Here is a 25,271-nt window from a genome sequence, read left to right as displayed (position 1 = left end):
GTAGTTATCAGCTTGGTATCTCTAATACCATATTAACTTAACGGGGGGAGCATAGTTTTGCGCAATAATAATGATAAGTTATAAATTTCCTATAAACATGCGCATTTCTTTTTCCCACACCAAGTTCAAATTATGCACTTGTCATTCAATCGAAGGTTCTCCGGAGGCACTGACTGAAGGTGCCCAGAGCCCTGATTGCCGTTTCATACCGACTGCTCCGTTAACAGCGCTAGTTTGAATAAGAAAACTGAAGCGTTTGCCACAAAATGCAACCTTCGGTATCACTTTCTCGCTATGTGCACTTGTGAGCTTTCTCACCAACATTTGAATGTGATATCGGAGGAGTCGATTAGTAATACCCGTCGACTGCTGTTCCGTAAAGGAAATTAGATATGAAAGAGGACAACATGTTTTCGTAACAAATACGTAAATAATGTGATTGATAGCAGTTGTTAACTCGTTAGAATTAAAGGCTACGTAAAAGATTGCTTAATTTTAATACTCTACGCTGAAATGAAGTAAGAATGTGATACACCTCAAGATATGGCAGAGTATATCACTAATTTCAGAGGATAGTTTATATTTTCTCGCATCTAGTTAAATTTCAGAAAAACTATTCCCATGTAAATTTGTAGCGAGCAGGTCATCATTTCTCTACGTGCGCTTGAAGTATGTTTTCATGATACATATACAGTTAGGTCAGGTGACGCTGTTTGAGAAGAAAACTGAAACGTTTGCCACAAAGGTGTCTGGAGTGATACTGTAATTTTTTCTGAATGAAATTAAACTCAAACCGTCACGTAGTGTCAGATTAAGAAAAAATAACAAACGAGTAAGCCGTAGTGTGGATATTATCCGTGAAAACGAAAGTTTTGAACAAACCGATTGCCGTTTCATACCGATTTTAATGTGTATGGGGTCTCTCCCAACTTTAACAAAAAATCGGATATAACGACAATCCGCTATAGTGAATACATTTCTTGTCGTTATGAATTCTTGCTATAACGGACTTCTACTGTATTGGAGGATGGCATTACAACAGGAAACTAATATAATGATTCTGATCATTGGGGCACACAGAAGATTAATAAAAGCAAAACTATACAGTAAAACATTGTTAACACTCAAATATAAAAAAGGGTGTTAAAATATTACTTAATCATAAAGGTATGGACAAATTTTCCACCTTTACAAGACTACATTTTTTTACATTTATTTAAATAACATTTAAAAATAACGGAACATGTTTCATCTATCCTGTAGACATAATCAGCCGAAAAGTTTTAAGATTAAGAATAAAGGACAAGGACAAAAATACATTAAAATAATTCAGAATACCGAATGAGTCAGTTAAAATGTTGAAAGATTATGTTGGAATGTTCTGAGCACAATATTTGTTACTGTTAAAAAAGATATTGAACACATGAGATAGTTCAGTAAAATTGGTAATAAAGTCCTTCTTGATGTGATGATGTGTTGAAATACAGTTTGCCGAATGCGTCGACTGAAACTTGGTGATATGGAGCACAATGTTCAGTTCTAGTAGAATGAAGATAAAAATATTAAATGTATGTTTAACAGAAGTGATGGTTCCAGTAAAATAAAATAGAGTTCATCTTGTTGGCGTGATGTTAATAATTCTTGATAATACGGTAGGCAGAATATCTGATTTCATAGGTGGAAAAATGAGCAGTAGAACGCCGTCCCTGCCTGCTCAAGAATGGTTAGCTCAAGCATGTACTGATGTTTATGGCTGACTGAAGGTGGACTGTGAAGGCTGTGTGTGACGGAAGCTCTTTATCGAGGCATTACTCAAACAGTTCCTATCTGAAAAAGCCTCACTGTTGAGGCGAAACTGTCGGGGTTTTGGGTTACATGAGATCTAATGAAATGAAGGGCTAAGAAACAGTTTGTAATATGTTCTAACATAAATTTGTGTTAACCGATAATATGTCCTGTAAGAAACAGTACTATCTCTACTAGGACCAACATTTTGTTCATATAAATTGAGTGTTCTTAAACAAGTTTGTATAAATGAAGTTTTACTACACACAGCATTCTTCACTCTTATCTCAGCTTTCCTGTACAGTTCATGATTTAATAGTCCGAATTACTCCATTCACCTCAACCCAACAAAACTCAACTTAAAGACATGATACTGTATAGGCTTTTGGGCTTATGCCGTGTCAAGAAAATAAGGTGAAATTCTTAACGTTTCGCAGGGAACTGTGCTCTGCGTCCTCAGAAGAAATCTTGACTGTCCACGAGAAAGGCTTCTTAAACAATGACACTTTAAATTTGAAGCCTTATAATACAAGTGGAAAATGGTATGTTCATTTCCCACCACATGGCCCCCAGGATGTGGTAACGCTAGCGTTCAAAGCGGAAGCTGAACAAACCATCACAATCTGTCTAAGCGGTTCACGTAACGTGTTTGCGTAACACATGACATTGGCAGGTGTATGGCATAGACACGAGCCTGGAATGAAACATCTGGCGACGAGGAACGTACGAATTTGGAAAACACAGAGACGAAATAACAATAGTGAAGGGACCAGGAAGGGAACTACCTACTTAAATTCTTAATGGCTGGCAACCAGTTATTAAGTAAACTCTTTCAAGATTAAAAATATCGTGTCCACCTATTCAATACAAATATATATTTTTAGTGGTTAAATTCTACATGAATTAAACACACCAGTTAGGGACATGTTTCGCCCTAGTTATGGGCATCTTCAGCCTATATTAAACTTAAGGTCAATCTTACGAACAGTTGAAGAAACCCCAACTCACGCAGTGATAAATTCTAGTCAATACAATTTGAGAAACCCCAATTCACACCTTGATCAATCCAATCCACAATTGGTAGTCTAGTGATAATAAAATAAGTTAATTCATTGTTCATATATTCTGGCAAAGTTAATGCACATATTGTAAACTATTGTAAACTATGTAAATAGCATAAGACAATTGTATTTAGATTAAGTTAGTTTACTATAAGTTCCAGCCTCCGTGGCTCAGACGGCAGCGCGTCGGCCTCTCACCGCTGGATACCGTGGTTCAAATCCCGGTCACTCCATGCGAGATTTGTGCTGGACAAAGCGGAAGCTGGACAGGTTTTTCTCCGGGTACTCCGGTTTTCCCTGTCATCTTTCATTCCAGCAACACTCTCCATTCTCATTTCATAGCATCTATCAGTCATTAATAAATCACTTTGGGAGTGGCGACCCCATCGTACTAACAGCCTATATCTCCTTTATTCATTACATCCCTGACCCGGTCAATGACTGGAAAACAGGTTGTAGGTTTTCATTCATTTTTTGACTATAAGTTCCAATGTTATAGTTTTAATCCTTGACCTTAAGTTTAATATAGGCTGAAGATGCCCATAACTAGGGCGAAACATGTCCCTAACTGGTGTGTTTAATTCATGTAGAATTTAACCACCAAAAATATATATTTGTATTGAATAGGTGGACACAATATTTTTAATCTTGAAAGAGTTTACTTATCGTATCTTCAATACGGAACAAAATGAGATTAGTTACTTGTAACCAGTTATTACTTAATTGATAGTCGGTGTCCCTGTTGAAATTGTTAGGATTTTTACTTATTTCCACAACTTTCCGTATAATCCTGGACCTGTAGTGTCTAATGTGGGTAAGAGCTTGAGCATCTTGGAACATAACATCATGACCCAACGATAGAGCGTGCTCAGCTATGGCCGATTTGTCTGGTTGGTTGAGACGAATATTATGTTCATGTTCTTTGATACGGGTACCAATGGACCGGCATGTTTGGCCGATGTATACCTTATCGCAAGTACAGGGAATTTCATATACCCCAGGATGTAAAAGTGGGGAAAATTTGTTCTTGGTTTTACTCAGACTGTGAGCAATTTTAGTGGCAATGCTAAACACGGTTTTTATATTGTGTTTGCGGAGGACCTTGGCAATTCGATCTGTTGTGTTGTGAATGTAAGGCAAGTAGGCAGTTCCCTTCACTTCTTCCTTCTGTGAGCTTTGCTTGGTCGTTTCTCTGGGATGTAGGGCTCTATGAATCTGCAAATTGCTGTAACCATTACCACTGAACGCAACTTTGAGCGTGTCCATCTCCACATGGATATATGATGGCTCACAGATTCGTCTCACCCTCTTGGCGAGTGTCGTGAGAGTGCCTTGTTTTTGTGCTGGATGGTGGTGAGAATCTGCATGAAGATAGTGATTTGTGTGGGTAGGCTTACGATAGACGGTATGTCCTAGGGAGCCATCCGGTTTCTTTCTTACTAGAACATCCAAGAAAGGAAGGCATCCATCCGACTCCATCTCCGTAGTGAATTTTATTGACGGATGTTGCTGATTTAGGAATAGATGAAGTTTCTCAGGACCTTCTGTCCAGACCACAAATGCATCATCAACATACCTCCACCATATCATAGGCTTGATGGGCGCCGAAGCAATAGCCTCCTCCTCAAAATGCTCCATAAAGAACTTAGCCACTATGGGTGAAAGTGGACTTCCCATAGCCACTCCGTCCGTCTGTTCGTAAAAATTCCCACCCCACAAGAAATAGCTGGACGTCATGCATGAACGTAATATTTGTCTCAACCAACCAGACAAATCAGCCATAGCTGAGCACGCTCTATCATCGGGTCATGATGTCATGTTCCAAGATGCTCGAGCTCTTACCCACACTAGACACTACAGGTCCAGGATTATACGGGAAGCTGTGAAAATACGTAGAAATCCTAACAATTTCAACAGGGACACTGGCTATCAATTAAGTAATACCTGGTTGCCAGTCATTAAGAATTTAAGTAGATAGTTCCCTTCCCGGTCCCTTCACTATTGTTATTTCGTCTCTGTGTTTTCCAAATTCGTACGTTCCCCGTCGCCAAATGTTTCATTCCAGGCTTGTGTCTATGCCATACACCTGCCAATGTCATGTGTTACGCAAACACGTTATGTGAACCCCTTAGACTGATTGTGATGGTTCGGTCAGCTTCCGCTTCAAACACTAGCGTTGCCACGTCCTGGGGGCCATCTGATGGCGAATGAACGTACCATTTTCCACTTCTATTATAACGTTCCAAATTTAAAGTGTCATTGTTTAAGAAGCCTTTCTCGTGGACAGTCAAGATTTCTTCTGAGGACGCAGAGCACAGTTCCCTGCGAAACGTTAAGAATTTCACCTTATTTTCTTGACACAGCATAAGCCCAAAAGCCTATAGAGTATCATGTCTTTAAGTACGGGCCGTGAAAGTATTAATGACAAAACTCAACTTAATCTAATAGAAGTATATGATAATATGATAATATAGTAAGTGTCAAATACTTACCAGTTTGAGAGCCAACATGGTCTTGTCTTTACAGGGTAAATGCTCCTCCAATGCCAACACCACGCAGTTGGCAATGATAGTGAGCAAAACCGCATATTCAAACGGAGTGCAAAAAATTAAGGAAAACAATATTCTTAAAAGATAAATATACAATATCAGTAACAAAAGAAGAAAAGTACATTATAAGTGAAAATAGAATGTAAATACAGTAATGTAAGTCTGTTAGATATTCATAAAATTCTTGATAAGCTATGCTTTAGTAGATTTCAAACTATATCAAAAATCTCCTCATTGCCTTTTACTTAAGCTGCTCCCATGGTTTCTGAGCATTAATAAAAATATTGTTCACTTCCAAAAATATAAAAGACTATACCATGCAACTGAACCACTTGGTATATATTTGGGAAGAACAATATAACAACCATCAATGCATAGTTGAACTACAGTCTTTTATTTCTGTATCAGCTATAATTCTTCTAGTATACTTTAGTGTTACTTCCTCTTCCAACAATGTAATTAGCATTTGTAGAATTTTGGTAAAATATCTCACCAAATTTGGAAATACAGTAAATTTATTCTCTTTGGAATGGTTGGTAAAGATTGTGAACGTGTGGTTGAGAGCTTATATAATAGCCAGCTACAGGATTATTTGATAATTAGAAGTGACTTTCATATGCAATCTCGAAGTCTATTAGTGAATTTTGATTGATGTTTGTTGTTTAAAGGGGCCTAACATCGAGGTCATCGTCCCCTAATGGTATGAAATGAGATGAAATGAAATGACAACTTAAAATTCTAAAATCCTCCACTGACCAGAATTCAAAGCATGAGGACGAAGAATGAATGGATGGACGGATATGAATGTAAAACGATCAGTAGAAATTACCTCACATGCACTGAAGCTGGCAAAAAACAATAGTATTACTGACCAAGGGACTGCTTCTATAGCACGATGCTGAATCGATTATGCGTATTGTCAAAACGGGTCCAAAATCCAGGTCATCAGCACCTCATAATGGTATTTATCGCTAGGAAAGTAGAACCATGCTATATGTAATGTTGCGGTACTAATCAAAAGTAGCGGAGACTCGTGGTATTCCACAAATTATGGTACTATTCACAGGTAGTGTAATGCGCACATGTAACACAGACCTATATTGTCTCACACACTGCGGTACCACTTACAGGCAACTTAAACCTATAAAGGCAACGCAAACCCATGGTGCTCCGCACATAAGTGGACTAACCACAGGGACTATCCCGTGGAATTCCTCACATAGTGGAACTGAGCATATGTAAGGCAGAACCATGGTGTCGCTCATATAGGGGTACGAATCACACAGGTACTGTAGGACCCTCCTCCCGATTCACACTGTCACTACTAATCACAAACCTATTGCGTACCTAACATAGTGGTACTACGCACAAGTAAATGCAACCCATGGTGTTCCCTGTGTGATGGTACTAATTACAAGTAGTTTCATGGTTCTAATTGGATCATCCCTTGGTCGCCTCTCTTAGTCGCCTCTTACAACAGGCAGGGATACTGTGAGTGTATTCTTCATCTGCGTCCCCCACCCACAGGGGGGTATTGTGTTTGGTCCGCGAGAGATATTTTATTTCCCTCAAGTCCGCCGGGGAGCCGGTTAGGACCGCCCCCCTATCCGCCACCTGGGACGCGCCACGTGGGAGGCGCGCCACGTGGGAGTATCACCTCTCCTCCTGCTACGCCAGCGTAGTAGGTTCGTGGTTAGTGAATTTTATTATGCAAAATGAATTTATAACTAAAAAATGTAAACTTGTGTCCTCATCCTGAGGTGGTGCATATCTTTCCAGGCTCACCTCCAATGTGCCATTTTCATCATACACCAGCCCTCCTATCATTCTTAAATCTCTGGCAGTACCGGGAATCGAACCAGGGCCCCCGGGGAAGGCAGCTAATAGCACTAATCGTTATACTATGGACGAGGACAATTTATAACTAAACACAGTATTTTAAACTGTCAGTCTCCGTGAAGTCAAACTTCTTATTTACATCATGGAAGATAGGCAATGGCATAAAATAAGGACTTCCAATAGAGTTAAGTACAATGGGAATATTTTATGACCTGGGACAGCTATAGTAACAGGGAAGGTTCTGTATAGATCCTGAAATGCAACAATTAACAGGGTTTTTGGAAAGTATTGTATAGGCCCAGCAAGTAAGTATTAAAAAAACTACTGTAAATGCATGTTTTAAAACAGAGATTAAGTCCCAAACTTAAGATTGAATGCAATAATAAGTAACTTAGAAAAAATAAAGAGAATAAGATGGATTTTAATTTGATACATTGAATGTAAGAACAATAAATTGTAACCTGGAGGAGATTAAGGATCAAATGGAAAGAAGAAATTTGGACATACTGCAACTGGCAGAGACTAAATAGAAAGAGGAAAACATTCTACCAAAAGATGACCTAAGGACAGTAGAAGAAGAATGGGAAAGATTCAAAACAACTTTGGTGAAAGCATCTGAAACTGTGAGTTGAAGAAGTAATGAAAGAAGAGCAAAGGAAACACCATGGTGAAATTCTAATTACAAAAAGAAAGAAATGTTAAGGAAGAACAGTGCTTTCAGCAAATAGAAGAATCCAAGGAAAGATTTAAAAAAAAAAAAAAAGATTGGGTGGCAGGAGAGCAAAACTAAATATCAATGGAAAACTGGAGTGTGGGAAGAAAAGACAATTCTACGTCAATGGAAGAAGGAAATAATAGTACCATATAGATTTTAGAAAGATAAATGAGACACAAGGAAAGGCCAGAACTAGAGAGATAACACTCAAGCAGTACTTTCCTAAAATACCAGAGAAATAGGTAAGGAAAATAGCAGAGAGTAGATTCATAGAAGATCAATGAGGTTTCTAACCAGGGAGAATGACAGGGAATCTCATGTTCTTGATAGGAAACAAGAGTAACATAGCAAATATGGGAAAGAACTTACCAGTAGATATGGCTTTATTGGATATAAACAAAGCCTATGGCATTATAAGCAGAGAAATTCTGAGAAGTGCTACAAATGAAAGGGATGAAAGGAAGTAACTTGCAATTTAACATCGCACTAATATAGGTTTTTCAGCAACAGGTAGTGGCCAAGGTCTTAATTAGGATACACACCTGGCATTTGCCTAGTGTGAAAATGAGAAATCACAAAAATCATCTTCAGGGCCATTGACAGTTGGTTCTGAACCTCAAATCCAAGCTTACAGCTTCACAACCATACCATATACCCAATTTGTATGGTAGGGAATTCAGAATTAGAAGGATTAGGATTATGTGAGAGAGAAGTGTAAATAGTGTGAGAGCAGGGTAGAGAGAATTCTCAGAATAAGAACTGTTGTCTTAATGCTCATCAATCTGCGAATGATTTAACAAAATTTTGAGAAGGAAGTACCAGAACAGCTTGATATATCAGACAAAATAGTTACACTATATGGAATTAAGTTCTCTGCAAAGAAGACAAAGTATAGACCTGATGTTGCAATAAAAATTGGAGGAGATAAACAGAGTTCAGAAAGTTCCAAATATCTGGGAATGATTCAGGAAAGTGACAGTATTACGTGTTTAAAATACAATTGCACTCAGCCATGCCAGGAACTACTGCTTGTTAACGTCTGGTGCTCTGTCATTCACCTCAGTCAACAGGTACAGAAGCACACTAAATCTATGACTGCTTAGTCAGTCAATTAATCAGTCCTTGGTAAATCTTGGATTGAGTGGGAGAGTATATTTAATGACTTTATATTCTCCTGAAGATTCATAGGATATCTTCATTGTATAAAATTTACAAAAATGGAAGCAAGGAATACTGATCTGTAAAGGCTCTAAACAAATTGTAACATCATTTATACATTTCTAAACATCATCCATAACTTTTAACATAAATGACACGATCAGTTCTAAAATTATGACTGTGATAGTACTAACATCTTTACTTGTCAAAAATAAGAAATTCCAACTGCTAAGATGTCATAAATAAACTGATAAAAAAGGATATGGCCACTCTATGATGAAGCGTGTATACCGCCGGATGGGGTTATCCTCACTGAGTATGAACAGTGAGGTTGGCCCCTTGCTGCCGGGGGGTGCTTGATGGGGATGGGGGCCCATGCTGTGGCCAGTAGCAGGCGAGCAGTCACGACCAGACCGCTGCTGTGCTGCCGCCTCCTGCGCTGCTGCCAACCTGCACAAAAATAAAATAGAAATAAATATACATGGTTTATTAACTAAATACGAGGATTGTAAATAAAATAGTGGCAACAGACCTTATTCTTACAAAGCAGGAAAAATAAAAACTTTAACATCAAAAATCCCAAGTTCCCACACAAAGAGCCCTTCCCAAAATATACAAAGACTCATGCCCCATCAGACCAATAGCAAATTTTAGAGAAGTGACAAGTTAAAATATAAGCAAATTACTAAACTAAATGCTAAAAGAAAAACTGTAATCAACTAACTAAAGAACTAAATAGGAATGATATTGTTTGACACTAACAACATGTAAACTAACATACCAACAGAAGAATCAATTAAAATTGTAGAAAACAATCTTAAAAATATTTCAATGAAAGAGACAAATGAAATAAGTAACCTTCTGATAACAACCTTAAACCAAAACAGTTTTGCATTCAATGACAAAATCTATTGTCAAAAGGGAGGTTAACCATGAGCTCAACATTATCAGGAATAATAGTGAACATACTCCTAAATAATACTGAAAACAATTTCTTAACTGACCAACTATCTAAAGGGATCTTACACTGGAGCAGATACGAAGATGACATAATTATGTCTCTGTAAAAATGACATCACAAACATGCAGAACATATTAGACACACTAAATTCCTTACACAGGACAATCAAATTCATAATGGAATCAGAAACTACCAAGGAGATCAATTTTTAGACATCATATTCAGCAGAATAACAACCTTCCATATAAAATATACAGGAAAACCACTCAGACTCCACATACAGAAGGCGACAAATCCAACCACTAGAACACACACAAATTAGCAGGAATTAATAAAATGATTCACAGCCTCATGGCCTCAAAATCTATGAATCCATCCTTGACAAGAGGATTAGAAAATATGTTGAACCTACACTTGAGGAGGAACAACATGGATTTAGACCTCATAGATCAACTATAGACTTCATTTTTGCCACCAGAATGCTCTATGAGAAGTATTGGGAGAAACACTTATAACTGTTTCTCTGGACATCGAGAAAACATAGGACCATGTACCACGCAGGCATATATGGGAATGTTTGAGACATAAGAAAGTGCCCGATAACATAGCACGAGTACAACGATTATATGATGAAACCAAGTGTTGTGTCCAGGTCCAGGATGGAAGGTCAGGTTGGTTCAAAATGAAGAGTAGAGTCCAGCAAGGAAGTTGTTTTTCACCACTTCTCTTCATAATCATAATGAATGAAGTTTTAAAAGCGGCTAAAAGAAAGGATCCAACAACTAATGCCCTGGTTTTTGCTGATGATGTAATGGTATGGGACGAGACAGAAGCGGAAGTACAAACTAGACCAGATCTCTGGCATGAAGCTTTTACAACCTTAGGTCTCAAAATCAGCAAAATGAAGACAGTTGGCTTGGTGATGAGTAGAAACTCTCCAACTGTTCATCTAAGAATTGGAGATGAGGAGATGGATATTGTAGACAACTTCCAGTATTTAGGTAGTGTTCTGTCATCAAACAATACCATGCATCAAGAGATTAGCAACAGAACACAGAAAGCTTCCAAATTCTATCACGCTGTACGTCAAATACTTTGGGATGAAACATTTCCGTTAGTTTCCAAGATCAGCTTGTACAAAATATATCTAGTACCTACATTCATGTATGGCCTGGAAGCAGCAACACTTACTGGACCAATAAAGAGTCGTCTTCAGGCAACAGAAATGAAGTTCCTCCGTTCTTGTCTACAAAAATGGATAAAATAAGGAATGTGGATATCCAGCAACAGCTTGGATTGGAAAGAAGCTTGCTGGAGACTTTAGAAGTGAAGAGACTGCAATGGTATGGTCACATGAAAAGAATGGACCCTCACAGGACTCCTCGAACATACTTTGACCACAATGTTCCTGGGAAGAGACCAAGGGGAAGACCTCGTGATGTTTGGGAAAAACAGTTATTGAAGGACCTTGAAATTAGAGATGTGAACTGGCATCGCATATATAAGCAGCATCTGTGGATGGATAGGATAAACTGGAGGAGGCTCGTGCACAACTGCACCCGCTTGCTGGAGCAAAGAGATGATGATGATGATGATGATGATGATGATACACAGAGCTATATCCATACCAATGAGCACAACAGATTTCAAAAAAGAAATTCAGATAAAAACAAAATCAGAAAAGAAAACAATCACCCACCTGACAGAGTAGTTCGATTATTACGGAAACAAAGAAAAACACACCAAAAACAGCAAAGTCTAAAAATAGCATTTAGAACAAGCAATGAGCTACAAACACACATTAGCCAGTCCAGTTTAAACAAAAGATATTTTCTCCAAATCAGGCGTTCATGAACTTAAACGTCAAAACTGTAATGCCACATGAATCGGTCAAACAAAATGTAATTTCCACACCAGGTACAAAGAACACAAAAATGCAGTTAGATGCAATTGGCATTCAGCCTTCAGAGAACACATATATGATAGCTTTCACCATTTCTCAGACAACACAGATCTTAAAATTTTACACGCTGAAAATAGAAGCAAATCATTACACATACGGAGGCATAGAAATTACGTTACAAAAAGAGCCAACCAAATTAGCTTCAACAATCACCTACATCTGAAAAATTCCTCCCTCTTTGTACTACTAAATTAATTAAAATGTCAGTTAACATTTTACACTATTTTTCTTTAGCTCTTAATTAATCCCACTGCAGTTTACTCTGATGCAAAGTATGTCTGGATTGTGGATTAGATTATATCTATCTGTATTGAATTCTTTGAATTTAAGCAATGGCCTGATACACAGGACCATATAATGGGCTATTATTTTATCATACAAAGTACTCTTTAATTCATTTAGTTCTTCCAAAACATCATTCATTTCTTCTTCTTTCTTTATCTGTTTACCCTCCAGGGTTGGTTTTTCCCTCGGACTCAGTGAAGGATCCAACCTCTACCACCTCAAGGGCAGTGTCCTGGAGCTTCAAACTCTGAGTCAGGGGTACAACTGGGGAGGATGGCCAGTACCTTGCCCAGGCGTCCTCACCTACTATGCTGAACAGGGGCCTTGTGGGGGGATGGGAAGATTGGAAGAGATAGACAAGGATGAGGGAAGGAAGCGGCTGTGGCCTTAATTTAGTTACCATCCCAACATTTGCCTGGAGAAGTGGGAAACCACAGAAAACCACTTCCAGGATGGCTGAGGTGGGAATCGAACCCACCTCTACTCAACTGACCTCCCGAGGCTGGGTGGACCCCGTTCCAGCCCTCGTACCACTTTTCAAATTTCGTGGCAGAGCCGGGAATTGAACCCGGACCTCCGAGGATGGCAGCTAATCACACTAACCACTACACCACAGAGGCGGTCTCATTAATTTCTACTATACGTAAAGACAAATAGGCTACAGTCAAATAACACATTTTTCTCTCCTCTAAATAGAGTTCCCCCCCACCTCCACACATTAGAAACAGCAGATTTTATACATAGGTATACAAAAAGTGGTAAAAGTGTCTTTTATGATATATTCACACACACTTATATTACAGCCTTATATCAATATTTAAATATGCATACACCTTCACTTCCTCCTCCCTATTTAGGAAAATATTTTAACAGTTGTCTAAGCAACATGTACTACCAAAAAACGTAACACAAAATGGGATAAAATTTAAGATAGCAAAATAGCGGCTCACTCTTGACATACTTTTGAAGGTATGGTATATATTAGTCAGATAAATGATCACAACCAGAAACAGGTCATTTTAGGGACTTGAGACATAATGTTTGACAACATGTATTAATGTAGGCCTAACTTACATATTTTCTTTACGAGAGAAAGCCCAATACTTAAAAAGAGCACTAGGAGTAGCCCCATCTACACTGACTGACAGAGCAAATGCAACACCAAGAAGGAGTGGTCAGAACTTTATGCCAATTACAGGGTAGACTGACGTCACTGAGGTATGCTCATGATGTGAAATGCGCCTCTGTGCTGCGCACGTAGCGAACGATAAATGGGACATGGCGTTGGCGAATGGCCCACTTCGTACCGTGATTTCTCAGCCGACAGTCATTGTAGAACATGTTGTCGTGTGCCACAGGACACGTGTATAGCTAAGAATGCCAGGCCGCCGTCAACGGAGGCATTTCCAGCAGACAGACGACTTTACGAGGGGTATGGTGATCGGGCTGAGAAGGGCAGGTTGGTTGATTCGTCAAATCGCAGCCGATACCCATAGGGATGTGTCCACGGTGCAGCGCCTGTGGCGAAGATGGTTGGCGCAGGGACATGTGGCACGTGCGAGGGGTCCAGGCGCAGCCCGAGTGAAGTCAGCACGCGAGGATCGGCGCATCCGCCGCCAAGCGGTGGCAGCCCCGCACGCCACGTCAACCGCCATTCTTCAGCATGTGCAAGACACCCTGGCTGTTCCAATATCGACCAGAACAATTTCCCGTCGATTGGTTGAAGGAGGCCTGCACTCCCGGCGTCCGCTCAGAAGACTACCATTGACTCCACAGCATAGACGTGCACGCCTGGCATGGTGCCGGGCTAGAGCGACTTGGATGAGGGAATGGCGGAACGTCGTGTTCTCCGATGAGTCACGCTTCTGTTCTGTCAGTGATAGTCGCCGCAGACGAGTGTGGCGTCGGCGTGGAGAAAGGTCAAATCCGGCAGTAACTGTGGAGCGCCCTACCGCTAGACAACGCGGCATCATGGTTTGGGGCGCTATTGCGTATGATTCCACGTCACCTCTAGTGCGTATTCAAGGCACGTTAAATGCCCACCGCTACGTGCAGCATGTGCTGTGGCCAGTGGCACTCCCGTACCTTCAGGGGCTGCCCAATGCTCTGTTTCAGCAGGATAATGCCTGCCCACACACTGCTCGCATCTCCCAACAGGCTCTACGAGGTGTACAGATGCTTCCGTGGCCAGCGTACTCTCCGGATCTCTCACCAATCGAACACGTGTGGGATCTCATTGGACACCGTTTGCAAACTCTGCCCCAGCCTCGTACGGACGACCAACTGTGGCAAATGGTTGACAGAGAATGGAGAACCATCCCTCAGGACACCATCCGCACTCTTATTGACTCTGTACCTCGACGTGTTGCTGCGTGCATCGCCACTCGCGGTGGTCCTACATCCTACTGAGTTGATGCCGTGCGCATTGTGTAACCTGCATATCGGTTTGAAATAAACATCAATTATTCGTCCGTGCCGTCTCTGTTTTTTCCCCAACTTTCATCTCTTTCGAACCACTCCTTCTTGGTGTTGCATTTGCTCTGCCAGTCAGTGTATATTTATCAAAGAATTAGCAAAAGAGACGTTCTATATAGAGGGCCTACGACTTAAGTTATCCCTGCATTTGGGATAGAGTAGGTATGAACCCCACTGTCATCAGCCCTGACGATAGTTTTCCGTGGCTTCCTACTTTTACACCAAGCAAATGCTGGAGCTCTACCTTAATTAAGGCCACGGTCACTTCCTTCCCACACCTACCCCCTTCATTGCCATAAAGCCTATCTATGCTGGTAAGTTATCCTTGCCATCCAGCAAACCGGTGAGGACACTTACTGAGACTTGGGAGAAGAAACATCAAGAAGTACACCTAGACTTACTACACAACAGGCACTATGCTAGACGGGAAATGGGTGAAGGAAAATTAGAAATGTGCTCACCAAACTTGCAATCTATAGATTTCACCATAAAATTTGCCAGAATGAGAAATTCCACAAACCAAATGAAAACTGCATGTGTGTACCGTGTAATCAATTTTGTGATGGATACCATATAACTATGTGTACTAAGAGGGAAAAAATCTATTGTTGAGTATAGTAAGACTTACAAAGGCTATTCTTTTTTTCAAGGTCTGATTGGTCGCAAAATTAAAACCATAGTGGAAATAAAAAATTTGTTATTTTCAACATTTAGCTACATTGTCTACCTACTTCTCTACATAGCCGCCGCTCTGACATGGACATTTATTATAGCATGGTATCAACTTTCCAATACCCTTGTCATAGAAGACAGCTGCACCAACACAGATAGGTCTTATGGTGAAAGGGAAGGGCTAGGAGTGGGAAGAAAGTGACTATGGCCTTAACTAAGGTACAGCCCCATTATTTGCCTGTAAGAAAATGGGAACCCATGGAAAACCATCTTCAGGGTTGCCAATAGTAGCATTCAAACCACTATCTCCTGAAAGCAAGCTCACAGCTGCGCACCCCTAACTGCATGACCAGCTCACTCGGTGAGCATTCTTTTCTATGTTGGTTTAATAATACTGTATATTAAATATATTGCAACAGTGTCTGTCATTTTGTTACAGGGCCTTGGGAGCAAGTTAACCTGGCTCAAGCCGCAAGTGAGATCATGGATTTTGGGCATTGTCCTCTCGCCTTTGTAGCAACCAATTGGAATGAGCAATGCTTGCAAGTCCAGTCCCCTTTGCCACTACTCCGCGACCTCCTTTCAGGCTTCCCTGATGGCACCAGAAATGACTCAAAGGTGTAACCAGAGCATTTGATTTCCAGAGGAATCCAAGGGTTTCTTCTCATCCAAAGAATCTTTTAAATTTATTTTTACAAAGTTCTTTATGTTGTACTGACACAGATAAATCTTATGGCAACAATAGGATAGGAATGTGCTAGGAGTGGAACGGAAGTGGCCATGGCCTTAATTAAGGTACTGCTCCAGCATTTGCCTGGTGTGAAAACCAAAGTATCTGGAGGGGCTGGCTTCCCTATTTAAGGCAGGACGGATGAGCTCAAGACGGTTCAGTTTGGGCTCAGTTCTGCCAGTGGTCGAGACAGTTCAGTATAATGCTGCTGTGGAGAACAGAATCAGTCAGTGAACTGAGTGCTTTTAGTGTTGCTTGTGAACTGATGGAACAGCGCAGCTGAGTGACAAGGGACCTTAAATGTAGACCGCAGTGAGTGAGCAAATTGTCTACCATGCAGAGACTGGTAGGACTGTGCTGCATGTGGACAAACTGTGAACTATGTGGCCGCTATGCTGTACAGTGAGTTTAACTGTGAACTGCCCGAAAGTCCAAGTAACTGTTGCAGAAGTGTGTGTAGTGTGATTGAACCATGAAAACAGAGAGTGTGAACTAGTGTAATTGTGTGCCTGTATAATTCTACAGTAATTAGTGTTAGTTAATAAAACTTAGACTATGTTCTACCAGTTGTGTGTTCATTTATCCGCCCACCTACATGTTGCAACTGTGTCCGAAGTGAGGTAAACTGGTAGTGTACATTGTTGTCCATAGAAATTTCTAGTGAGTTAATAAAATGGATGCCAAATACCAATACCAATTACTGTAGAATTATACAGGCACACAATTACACTAGTTCACGCTCTCTGTTTTCACGGTTCAATCACACTACACACACTTCTGCAAGAGTCACTTGGACTTTCGGGCAGTTCACAGTTAATTAATCTTAAATCTAACCAAGACCAACTTAAAACTGAACTTGCATCTAATCAGGACCAAATAATTAAAGAAACTGAAAATTAACTTAAGCACAAATTAAAATTCAGTTACCGAGCTCGATAGCTGCAGTCGGTTAAGTGCGGCCAGTATCCAGTAATCGGGAGATAGTGGGTTCGAGCCCCACTGTCGGCAGCCCTGAATATGGTTTTCCGTGGTTTTCCCATTTTCACACCAGGCAAATGCTGGGGCTGTATCTTAATTAAGGCCACAGCTGCTTCCTTCCACCTCCTAGGCCTTGCCTATCCCATCGTCCCCATAAGACATATCTGTGTCGGTGCGACGTAAACCAAATATCAAAACAAAAAAAAACAAAAATTGAGCCAGGAAGAAATTAAGTACAAGCTACAATAAGAATTAAGTGAAGTGAAAGATGGATAGTTTAAGTTAGAACAGAACAAGTGCTCTCTTAAAACCAAGAGTGACATTATGCAGGATTTTAATAAACTGGTTAAAAAGCAGTTTAAAAGAATACTGTAGGTTGTGCAGTCAAGAGTTTGAGACTTGAAGAAGGAAATGAATGCCCTGCCAATAAGAATGATAGCTATGGAGACTTGCATTAAACCCACCAACAACAAAGGTAGCTTCAATGTCACAAATGTGAAACCCCATATTGAAACGGGACCACTTCCTAGAGGACATTTCAGACACAGTTCACGACTTTCTATGGGCACAACGGTTGGGCATTGGAGGGCCGTATATTTGATCGCCGAGCTACATGAACAAGCAGTGGAGGTATTACACAGCCTTCAACCTGGTGCCACCTATGAGGTGATTGTGAGAGTGCTTGCTGGATGATACAGTGACCACTAGCTGGCAGCCACTTGCAGAGTCCAACTAAGGAAGAGTACCCCGGGCACCAATGAGATGACACAGGAATTCACCACTGAGGTAGAGCAGCTAGTATATATACTTTCATTTATGGGCTCCATGCCACAGAGACTCATCAAGGACTGATGGTTAGTGGGAAGCATAGCCTCAGGAGGACAGAGGCAGTGAAGGGAACCATGGTACCACCACTTTGGGATAACAGCCATGAAGAGCGAGGACAAACCAGAGACTTGCCTAGTAACAGGAGAGCAATACACGCCACCACAGAGATGCCAAGGCCCCTATGAGATCATCCGCTGGAACTTTGGCAAGTGCGGCCATCTGCAAAGGAACTGCCATGTGGGGGAGACCCTTGATCAAGGAAATAAGTAAAGGCCGACAAGGAGAGGAGCTTGTTGGCGCCATCCCTACCATCCCCTCACTTCACATTAAACATGGTAACTGAGCGGAGTGATGACAGCTTGATCGCTGATGAGAGGCTCCAGGACAGGCTGTGCCAGGTCACGATAGACACACGGGCAGCATTAACCACTGCCAGGCCAGATATCACTGAGGAACAGTCAGGAGAGGGAGTACAACTGCCCCTATGTATTGCAATCAGTTTCGGGGGACACCAATCCTCTCCTGAAAGAGGTGCTACACAACCTGGGTGCTACGTCAACAAGGTCTACAAAAATGGTCTTTTGTCGCTCTCATCATGGATAAGGTCATTCCGGGACTAGAGCCAATGCAGGAGTACAAGGCAACTGTTGATGTGGGATGATGTGATGTGGCTTGGTAGGCAAGAGATAACACTCCAACACACGGGAATGAAACCCAAAGTAGCAAAACTAATACTTCCCAGTGAAGATGTGATACCTGCCAACAGAATGGGGATGGCAGTGGCATGGCTGAAAGGATCCACACAAGGAGACAACATTCTCGTGGAACCCGGATCGATGACCACTGAACAAGGACTTTATCTGACCATGTCTTTCATCCCACCACGAAGATGTGTGCCAGTACGAATAATGAATTCAACGCTGCGGGATCAGAGGATACTCAGTGGAACCAAGTCTGGGACATGTAAACCAGTCACATGCGTTATGCCAGTGGATGATGAAGATGCACCAGTCCTGGTAGCAGATGAAAGCTCAGACAAGCTCTGGAAGATTATTTCTGATGCCCTGATGCACCTGGAAAAACTGGCAACACCACCCTACTCCGCTAACCACTCTGCAGGTTACTCATGGTGAAGAAGGTAGAAGTCAACAGGACGATGGGTGACAAGAAGCAGCGGGGAGTCATCAACGAGTCGAACAGCCCATAGTCAACACCAGTGGTCCTTGTGAAGAAGAACGGTGAGCTCTATTTCTGCATTGATTACCACATGCTGAACAATGTCCTGAAGAAAGACTGCTTTCCTTTACCCCAGTTAGACGACACCCTGGACATATTGTCTGGAGTCCAGTGATTTTCTACCTTGGAACTCAAGCCTGGATATTGGCAAATGGCATTCCATCCGGAAGACAAGGAGAAGACTGCATTCTCTACCGGCTAAGTGCTGTACCAGTTCACATGATACCCTTCGGTCTCTGCAACCTACTGGCGACCTCCAAACGACTGATGGAGTCTGTACTAAGAGAGCTAACTCAAGATGCCTGCCTTGTTTCTGCACATTCATGGAACATATCAAAAACCAATGAAGAGTGTTACAGGGACTTCAAGGGGCTCACCTTAAGCTGGATCCCAGAAGGTACAAGCTGTTCCAGGAAGAGGTGCATTACCTGGGTCACTTCGTGCCTTCGGAAGGAGTTGTGATAGATCCAGAGAAGTTGGGAGCCGTTAGGGACTGGCCGGTGTCAAAGGACTAGCAGGAACTCAGGAGCTTCCTCAGCCTCTGTTAAAAGCTGTCTCAAGGCACATTTTAATGTTAGGAATACAGTCAGAATGTGCTGGCACGTACATGATGTCATACTTGTGAGATCTGCCTGGGTAGTAGGGGTTTCAGGAGGGGAGAGACTAAAAGTAATGAATAGTTTTACCATTTACTTTCCTTTTCCTCTTCATTCTACTTCTCCTGCTGCCTCACTCCACCTGTATCATCTAATTCTATCTTACATTTATGAATTTAACTTGCCTGTTATAAATTCATGGCGACGGGTGGATTTGAACCACCAATCTCAAAGTCCGTAGTCTATTAGTTTTTCTACTCGGCTAACATGTCGCTTGACAGGTTAAGATTTAAAGGTAATGTATATTGGCTATACGGATACATAGTACAGTACCATTACAACAGATGACACTGCGATGTAATTTGTATTTACCATGAATGATGTCACTGTGGCTGAATTGCTATCAATAGAACTTTGAGAAATGATGAAAGGTATGTGAACTAAAATCACGAGTTTCATTACCACGACACATTCCTCTAATAACAAAAGAGCATGTAGCTTATCCACCTTCATTTCAGCCACATATATATATTCAACAAAAAATTGCAAAATAACAGTAGAGGACAAATTCAATTATTTTTTAATAGAAATAAACCGAAACATAGATTGGTGAGTTTGGACATCCCATCCATCACCGTTCATGAGTCAATGATTAACATTCTGCCTGTGTGTATGTGACAGGATAAAGTGCTAGTCAAAAATGGTAAGTTCCTGTTTTGCACAATGGCAGTGAAAAATAAAATTCACTGCAACTATAACTTAGTTGACTGGATATTTCTTTTCTTTAAAGAACAATGAGTACCATAAATTAATACACTGTTTTACTGATTGCTGTAAACTATGTATGTTTACGGTGTTGGTTTGTCAGTTCCCAGCATCTCTACTGGACGAAACATTGATAGACCAATAATTGATTCAATTTTTACATTTATTGCATTCAAACATTGTCACCAACAGTAGTTTCAATGACAACAGTCAGTTAATTATAAATTCTGTTGCAACTGACTAAACCTAACCTGTGACTATCAGTGATTTTCGGTAGATTACAATGGTATTGTTGCTAGCCAATACTATCCCAGGGGATCCCAGAGGTGTGTTGGCCACTTTGCAATCCTAACCTGGAAGATTATGTCTCCAGCCCAATGATCATGTCAATAGCCAGGCGTAACTAATTCAGTCCAATGGTCTTGTCACAAGCTGGACCTAACCAATATCCAGACCAATGGTTTGGTCACTAGTTGGACGTATCTCATATTCTTGTAATGTTCTAGCCACTAGCCAGGGTCACAGTCTTATTACATCGTGTTAGCCACGCTGTACCTCTCTTTTACAAACCAGTTATTCAAGTTTTACCCAATCTAGTGGCCCCTTCATTTCTTATGCTTGATCTATATTATATGTGTACATTGTACCAAACAACCAAAAGCTACCAGGTCATCAATCACCTTTTAAATAATCCGCAATTAATGTAAATCTCAACCTCTCAATTGCCGTCACCCATGACATTACACAGACTGTGGCCCACTGCTTTGTCTACAAGTAACATAAAGCCTGCTCATTCGTGGCATTCGCTTCATAATGTGTCCATCTAGCAGTGCGCGTCTTGATCACTGCAGCACTAGTATACGACCTCACATTAACAGTCACTGGCATTGCTTTCGGGAGCTAAAACTGGCACAAATTTACCTATCCACTATATTTCCTGTACATCAATATACATTATTGAGTAGAGTAAAGTACAAAATAATATATGTTCACCTTTTACTCCTAGAAATTCAATTGCAGATTTTCTTTATTACATGGCAGACATACCGTAACTGTCGAAAGTAATATGTGGCATTCACAAGTGTACAAGGTCTGTATTGGATATTTTTACTAATGCACCATAGAGTTTCAGTGAAAATGAATGACTTTAACAATTTTCCTTGATACTTTCTTCCCTTAATTTGTTTATCTTCTCAAGTAGTAGCCTCAGCGATACTCATCTATTATGCCACAAGTTTAGTTAGTGATGCAGGAGTGCAGGAACTTCTGCAGTATTATTCTGCTCAATTCCTCAGGATGATCACATTTCGCATACTGTAGAATAGAATTTTTAGCCACATGTGGCAACAGTATTTTGGTTACTGTTTTTGCTATTTTTGGATTGTCCAGCATTACCAATATCATTTTGCCCATTACTTGTTCCAGTTTCACCAGTAGCAAAACAAAACCTGGCTTTGGATACTAGAGACCACCTCTGTCGTCAATGTTTATTAATGAAGTTAGTGGAGATGTTCTCTGAATACTACTAACTTTATCAACACACTCTTGACATAATATATGGCCTTCAAAAATGCTCACCAAGTACTCTCCAATATATGCCATTGCACCACTTGCCATAGAAAGGCGTGGAGCTCCTTCGGTTTCCTTTCTGATGCTTTCAAAATGCATTTGAAAATTTCTTGCTTAGGCCTACTCTTGATTCATTACTGCTGGCTCATCTATGTGAATTGCTGAGTTGGTATGTCTCCTTGTTGAGTTAGATGTTACCATCTAGTCATTACAAGCAGATTCAGGTGCTATATTTCCCATGAGAGCTGCATTAACAAGTCCAGTTGTCAGAATTTTATACAGGGCCTGTGTAACACATGCAGTTTTTTGTTTGTGCCACCTTCAAGTTGTGAGATGCAACTGAATAAGCTTTCTACTTCATTAGAGGAAAATTTTCTGGGTAGAACAAAATGGAAGCCACTCTCAAGGAGTCATCTCATCTACAATAATCAAGCCAAGTGTATTCATTCCCTTTGTGCATTTGCTTCTTCGTGCAGTTTCTTTACTATTATGTTTGACGCCATTACCTACACCACGAGCTTCTAACATGTTTAATGGTAGACTTAGGAGGCAATTATTATTACAACTTCCCCCATGCGGAGGTTGCCACAAGGACAAAGTATGTCGACTACACAGTATTTTATCTTCTAAGTTACTGTTGACTTTGCTAGTGTGCCAGGTAGAAAAATCACCACAAGGTTCAGGAATAAATTTGCAAATACGGTTCTTCAGATGTTATATAGATGATTGCGGAGTATGGTGAGTATGGTCACTGAACTTCGTATTGCGGCAATAGCGATGTCGTGTCCGGCTGAGACCGAGAGAATCCCATAGCTGTACAAGAAATTTAGGGATTGTGCCTCGAGCTCTGATCACGAGTCCATGGACGGAAATATTGTCTAGGTGATATTTATCTTTACAGTAGTTTACAGTTGGCTGGTAAACTGACTTCTTTTCGGCGTCCACCTCTTCGGCCTGGCCAACGTGCGACTCGAAGCGTATTGTGGGATCTAAGATTAGTCTTTGCATGCTAGCTGGTTGAAAGACTATCATGTCAATACGCCTGTTACTCCCGTCGGTAGCTAGGCCAGAGACCTCTTTGTGCACCGTGAAACCGTGATCCCTAAGCGAGGTTGCAATCATGTGTCGTATTGTATGATGGCAGGAATTTCTCAATACCTCCCCGTGAGGGCAGGCTCCCAGTACATGGGCAAGAGTTTCGTGCTCTCTGTGGCAACACCGACAGAGGGTGTTGTCCTGGGACCTTCCTGGCACGGAGCGAACGGCGCACACATTCGCTGTCATCTTGATGGCCTCTCTCCATTCCGCACAGGATAAGCCTCGGTGATCTCTTACTGATGACTTACAGTGCCAAACAGTTATATAACTCCACCTGGGCTTTTTTTGGTAGAGTTCCATGAGTTTATGTGTCACACATGTACCTTTCTTTGTGTAGAAAAACCTTTCTTTACTAAATCACTACCACTTCAGACGCCAGCTGGGGGTGGGTGTCATCAGGAGCACAGGAATCATTTGGAATAGAACCAGCAGAGGGATATTTTCTGGGTGCTAATGGTATAATTGATTTTACAATATTATACAAAGTAGGCATAACCTATTTTGACTGCTACTATACTTTGCCTACTTATTGTTTTAATCCATAATTTCTTAGCTGGCTTTTGGCAAGGAACTTCATGAAAATTTGTACCGGTACCAGGAAACTTTATTTCTACAGTCTTGTTTGCAAAACCGCATGCAACAGTACACCATCGTGATATAACTAAATTGACTTATTTTACCAATACAACTTCACTCAAAAAACAAAACCGCCAACTGAGGTGTTCATGAGCTAGACAGACCTTGCATGTGACGATGTATTGCAGTGCCTACGCGGGCACAGGGCGCACAACTCCCTGTGGCTATCGAGCAGGCTATTTATTAGTTTTAGGCTAAGCCCAAAGCCGCGGAGCCCATGCCGGCGTATCCTGGTCTTATAGCTGCCACGGTCGATTTGTTTTCTATTTCTCGAATCTCACTTCGTCTATGCATCCTCCGATTAGGCTACCGCACTTAACCACACAATTTCCACTAAATATTTCACTATCACTTGTCCCTGCGCCTGCAACTACTGGAATATTTATCTGTTCAGTAGAAGACGTAGACGTATTACTTGACATTTCGGACTCTGTTACTTTACGCTTTTTCATATTTAAAAACATATAAATGTTATTAATTAACTTTCAGAACATCCACTCTCCGTATATTGTTGTTGTTGTTGTTGGAGAGGTTATGGGCTCTATTATTTCACCCAGCCACTACACTTATTATCGAGATATTACACTTATAATGCGAAATCACACGCAATTATTCACACTACGAAGGTTCTGTTCTGTTCTGTTCGTGAAGTTGATTTGGGCTCGTTATTTCACCCAGACACAATACTGTATTATATTTGTACTAGTTCTACACACGCACACAATTTCAATAAAGTAGTACACCAATGCAGTTGACAATGTTTTCTGAGTACGAAGTACTTGAAGATTGAGGGAAGTAGACCATGCAGCAGACTCACAAAATGGGTTCAAAGCACTTGAAGTAGTTCAGGAAAAGACGTATCACCTAGACAATTGAGAGTGAGGAAATACGTATACAAGACTAGGAGATATAGGAAAAGCACAGGGACACAAGGTATACTAATCTTCACGCTAGAGTGGCCGTCCACACTACGAAGGTCACAAGAACAGAGTTGAGCATCTTCTTCTTCTTGGTTAGTTTTTGGACATCGTCGTAAGACGCTACGTCCAGTCACTGGTTTGCGGGATAAGTAATGTCTGGGAGAGGTACCAACATTAGAAGAAATTAGTACACTACGAGATAGTAGGGTTAGCTATGTAATGAAGCTAATTACAGCCGGAAATAATGAAACTGAGGAAAATACCAATAATATGGAGGCTAAACTATCAAGGCATAACACAAAAACACTGGGACACAGGGTTCTAATGCTTCACGTCTGTGTGGTCTGCCACGACGTCTTACTACAAACGAACTAGACCGGACCACAAATAGGGGTGGGATGCGAAAGTTCGTACCTATAGGGAAGGAAAAGGTTACAATTGGACGTTACAGG

At 41.0% G+C, this 25,271-nt stretch overlaps 1 protein-coding gene across 1 annotated transcript in view; it reads right to left on the bottom strand.

Annotated features, from left to right (window-relative positions):
* cac (cacophony) overlaps positions 1-24,351 on the bottom strand; it is a 778,098-nt gene extending 753,747 nt beyond the window's left edge. The window contains 4 exon segments of the mRNA XM_068225468.1: positions 5,339-5,444; positions 9,372-9,557; positions 24,004-24,162; positions 24,215-24,351. Coding sequence (XP_068081569.1) covers positions 5,339-5,444; positions 9,372-9,557; positions 24,004-24,162; positions 24,215-24,351 — 588 coding nt within the window.
* Between the last annotated feature and the right edge of the window lie 920 nt (positions 24,352-25,271).

This window comes from Anabrus simplex, chromosome 1, assembly GCF_040414725.1.
Source record: "Anabrus simplex isolate iqAnaSimp1 chromosome 1, ASM4041472v1, whole genome shotgun sequence".
Classification (NCBI taxonomy): domain Eukaryota; kingdom Metazoa; phylum Arthropoda; class Insecta; order Orthoptera; family Tettigoniidae; genus Anabrus; species Anabrus simplex.
This window is presented reverse-complemented; position numbering and strand designations above follow the sequence as displayed.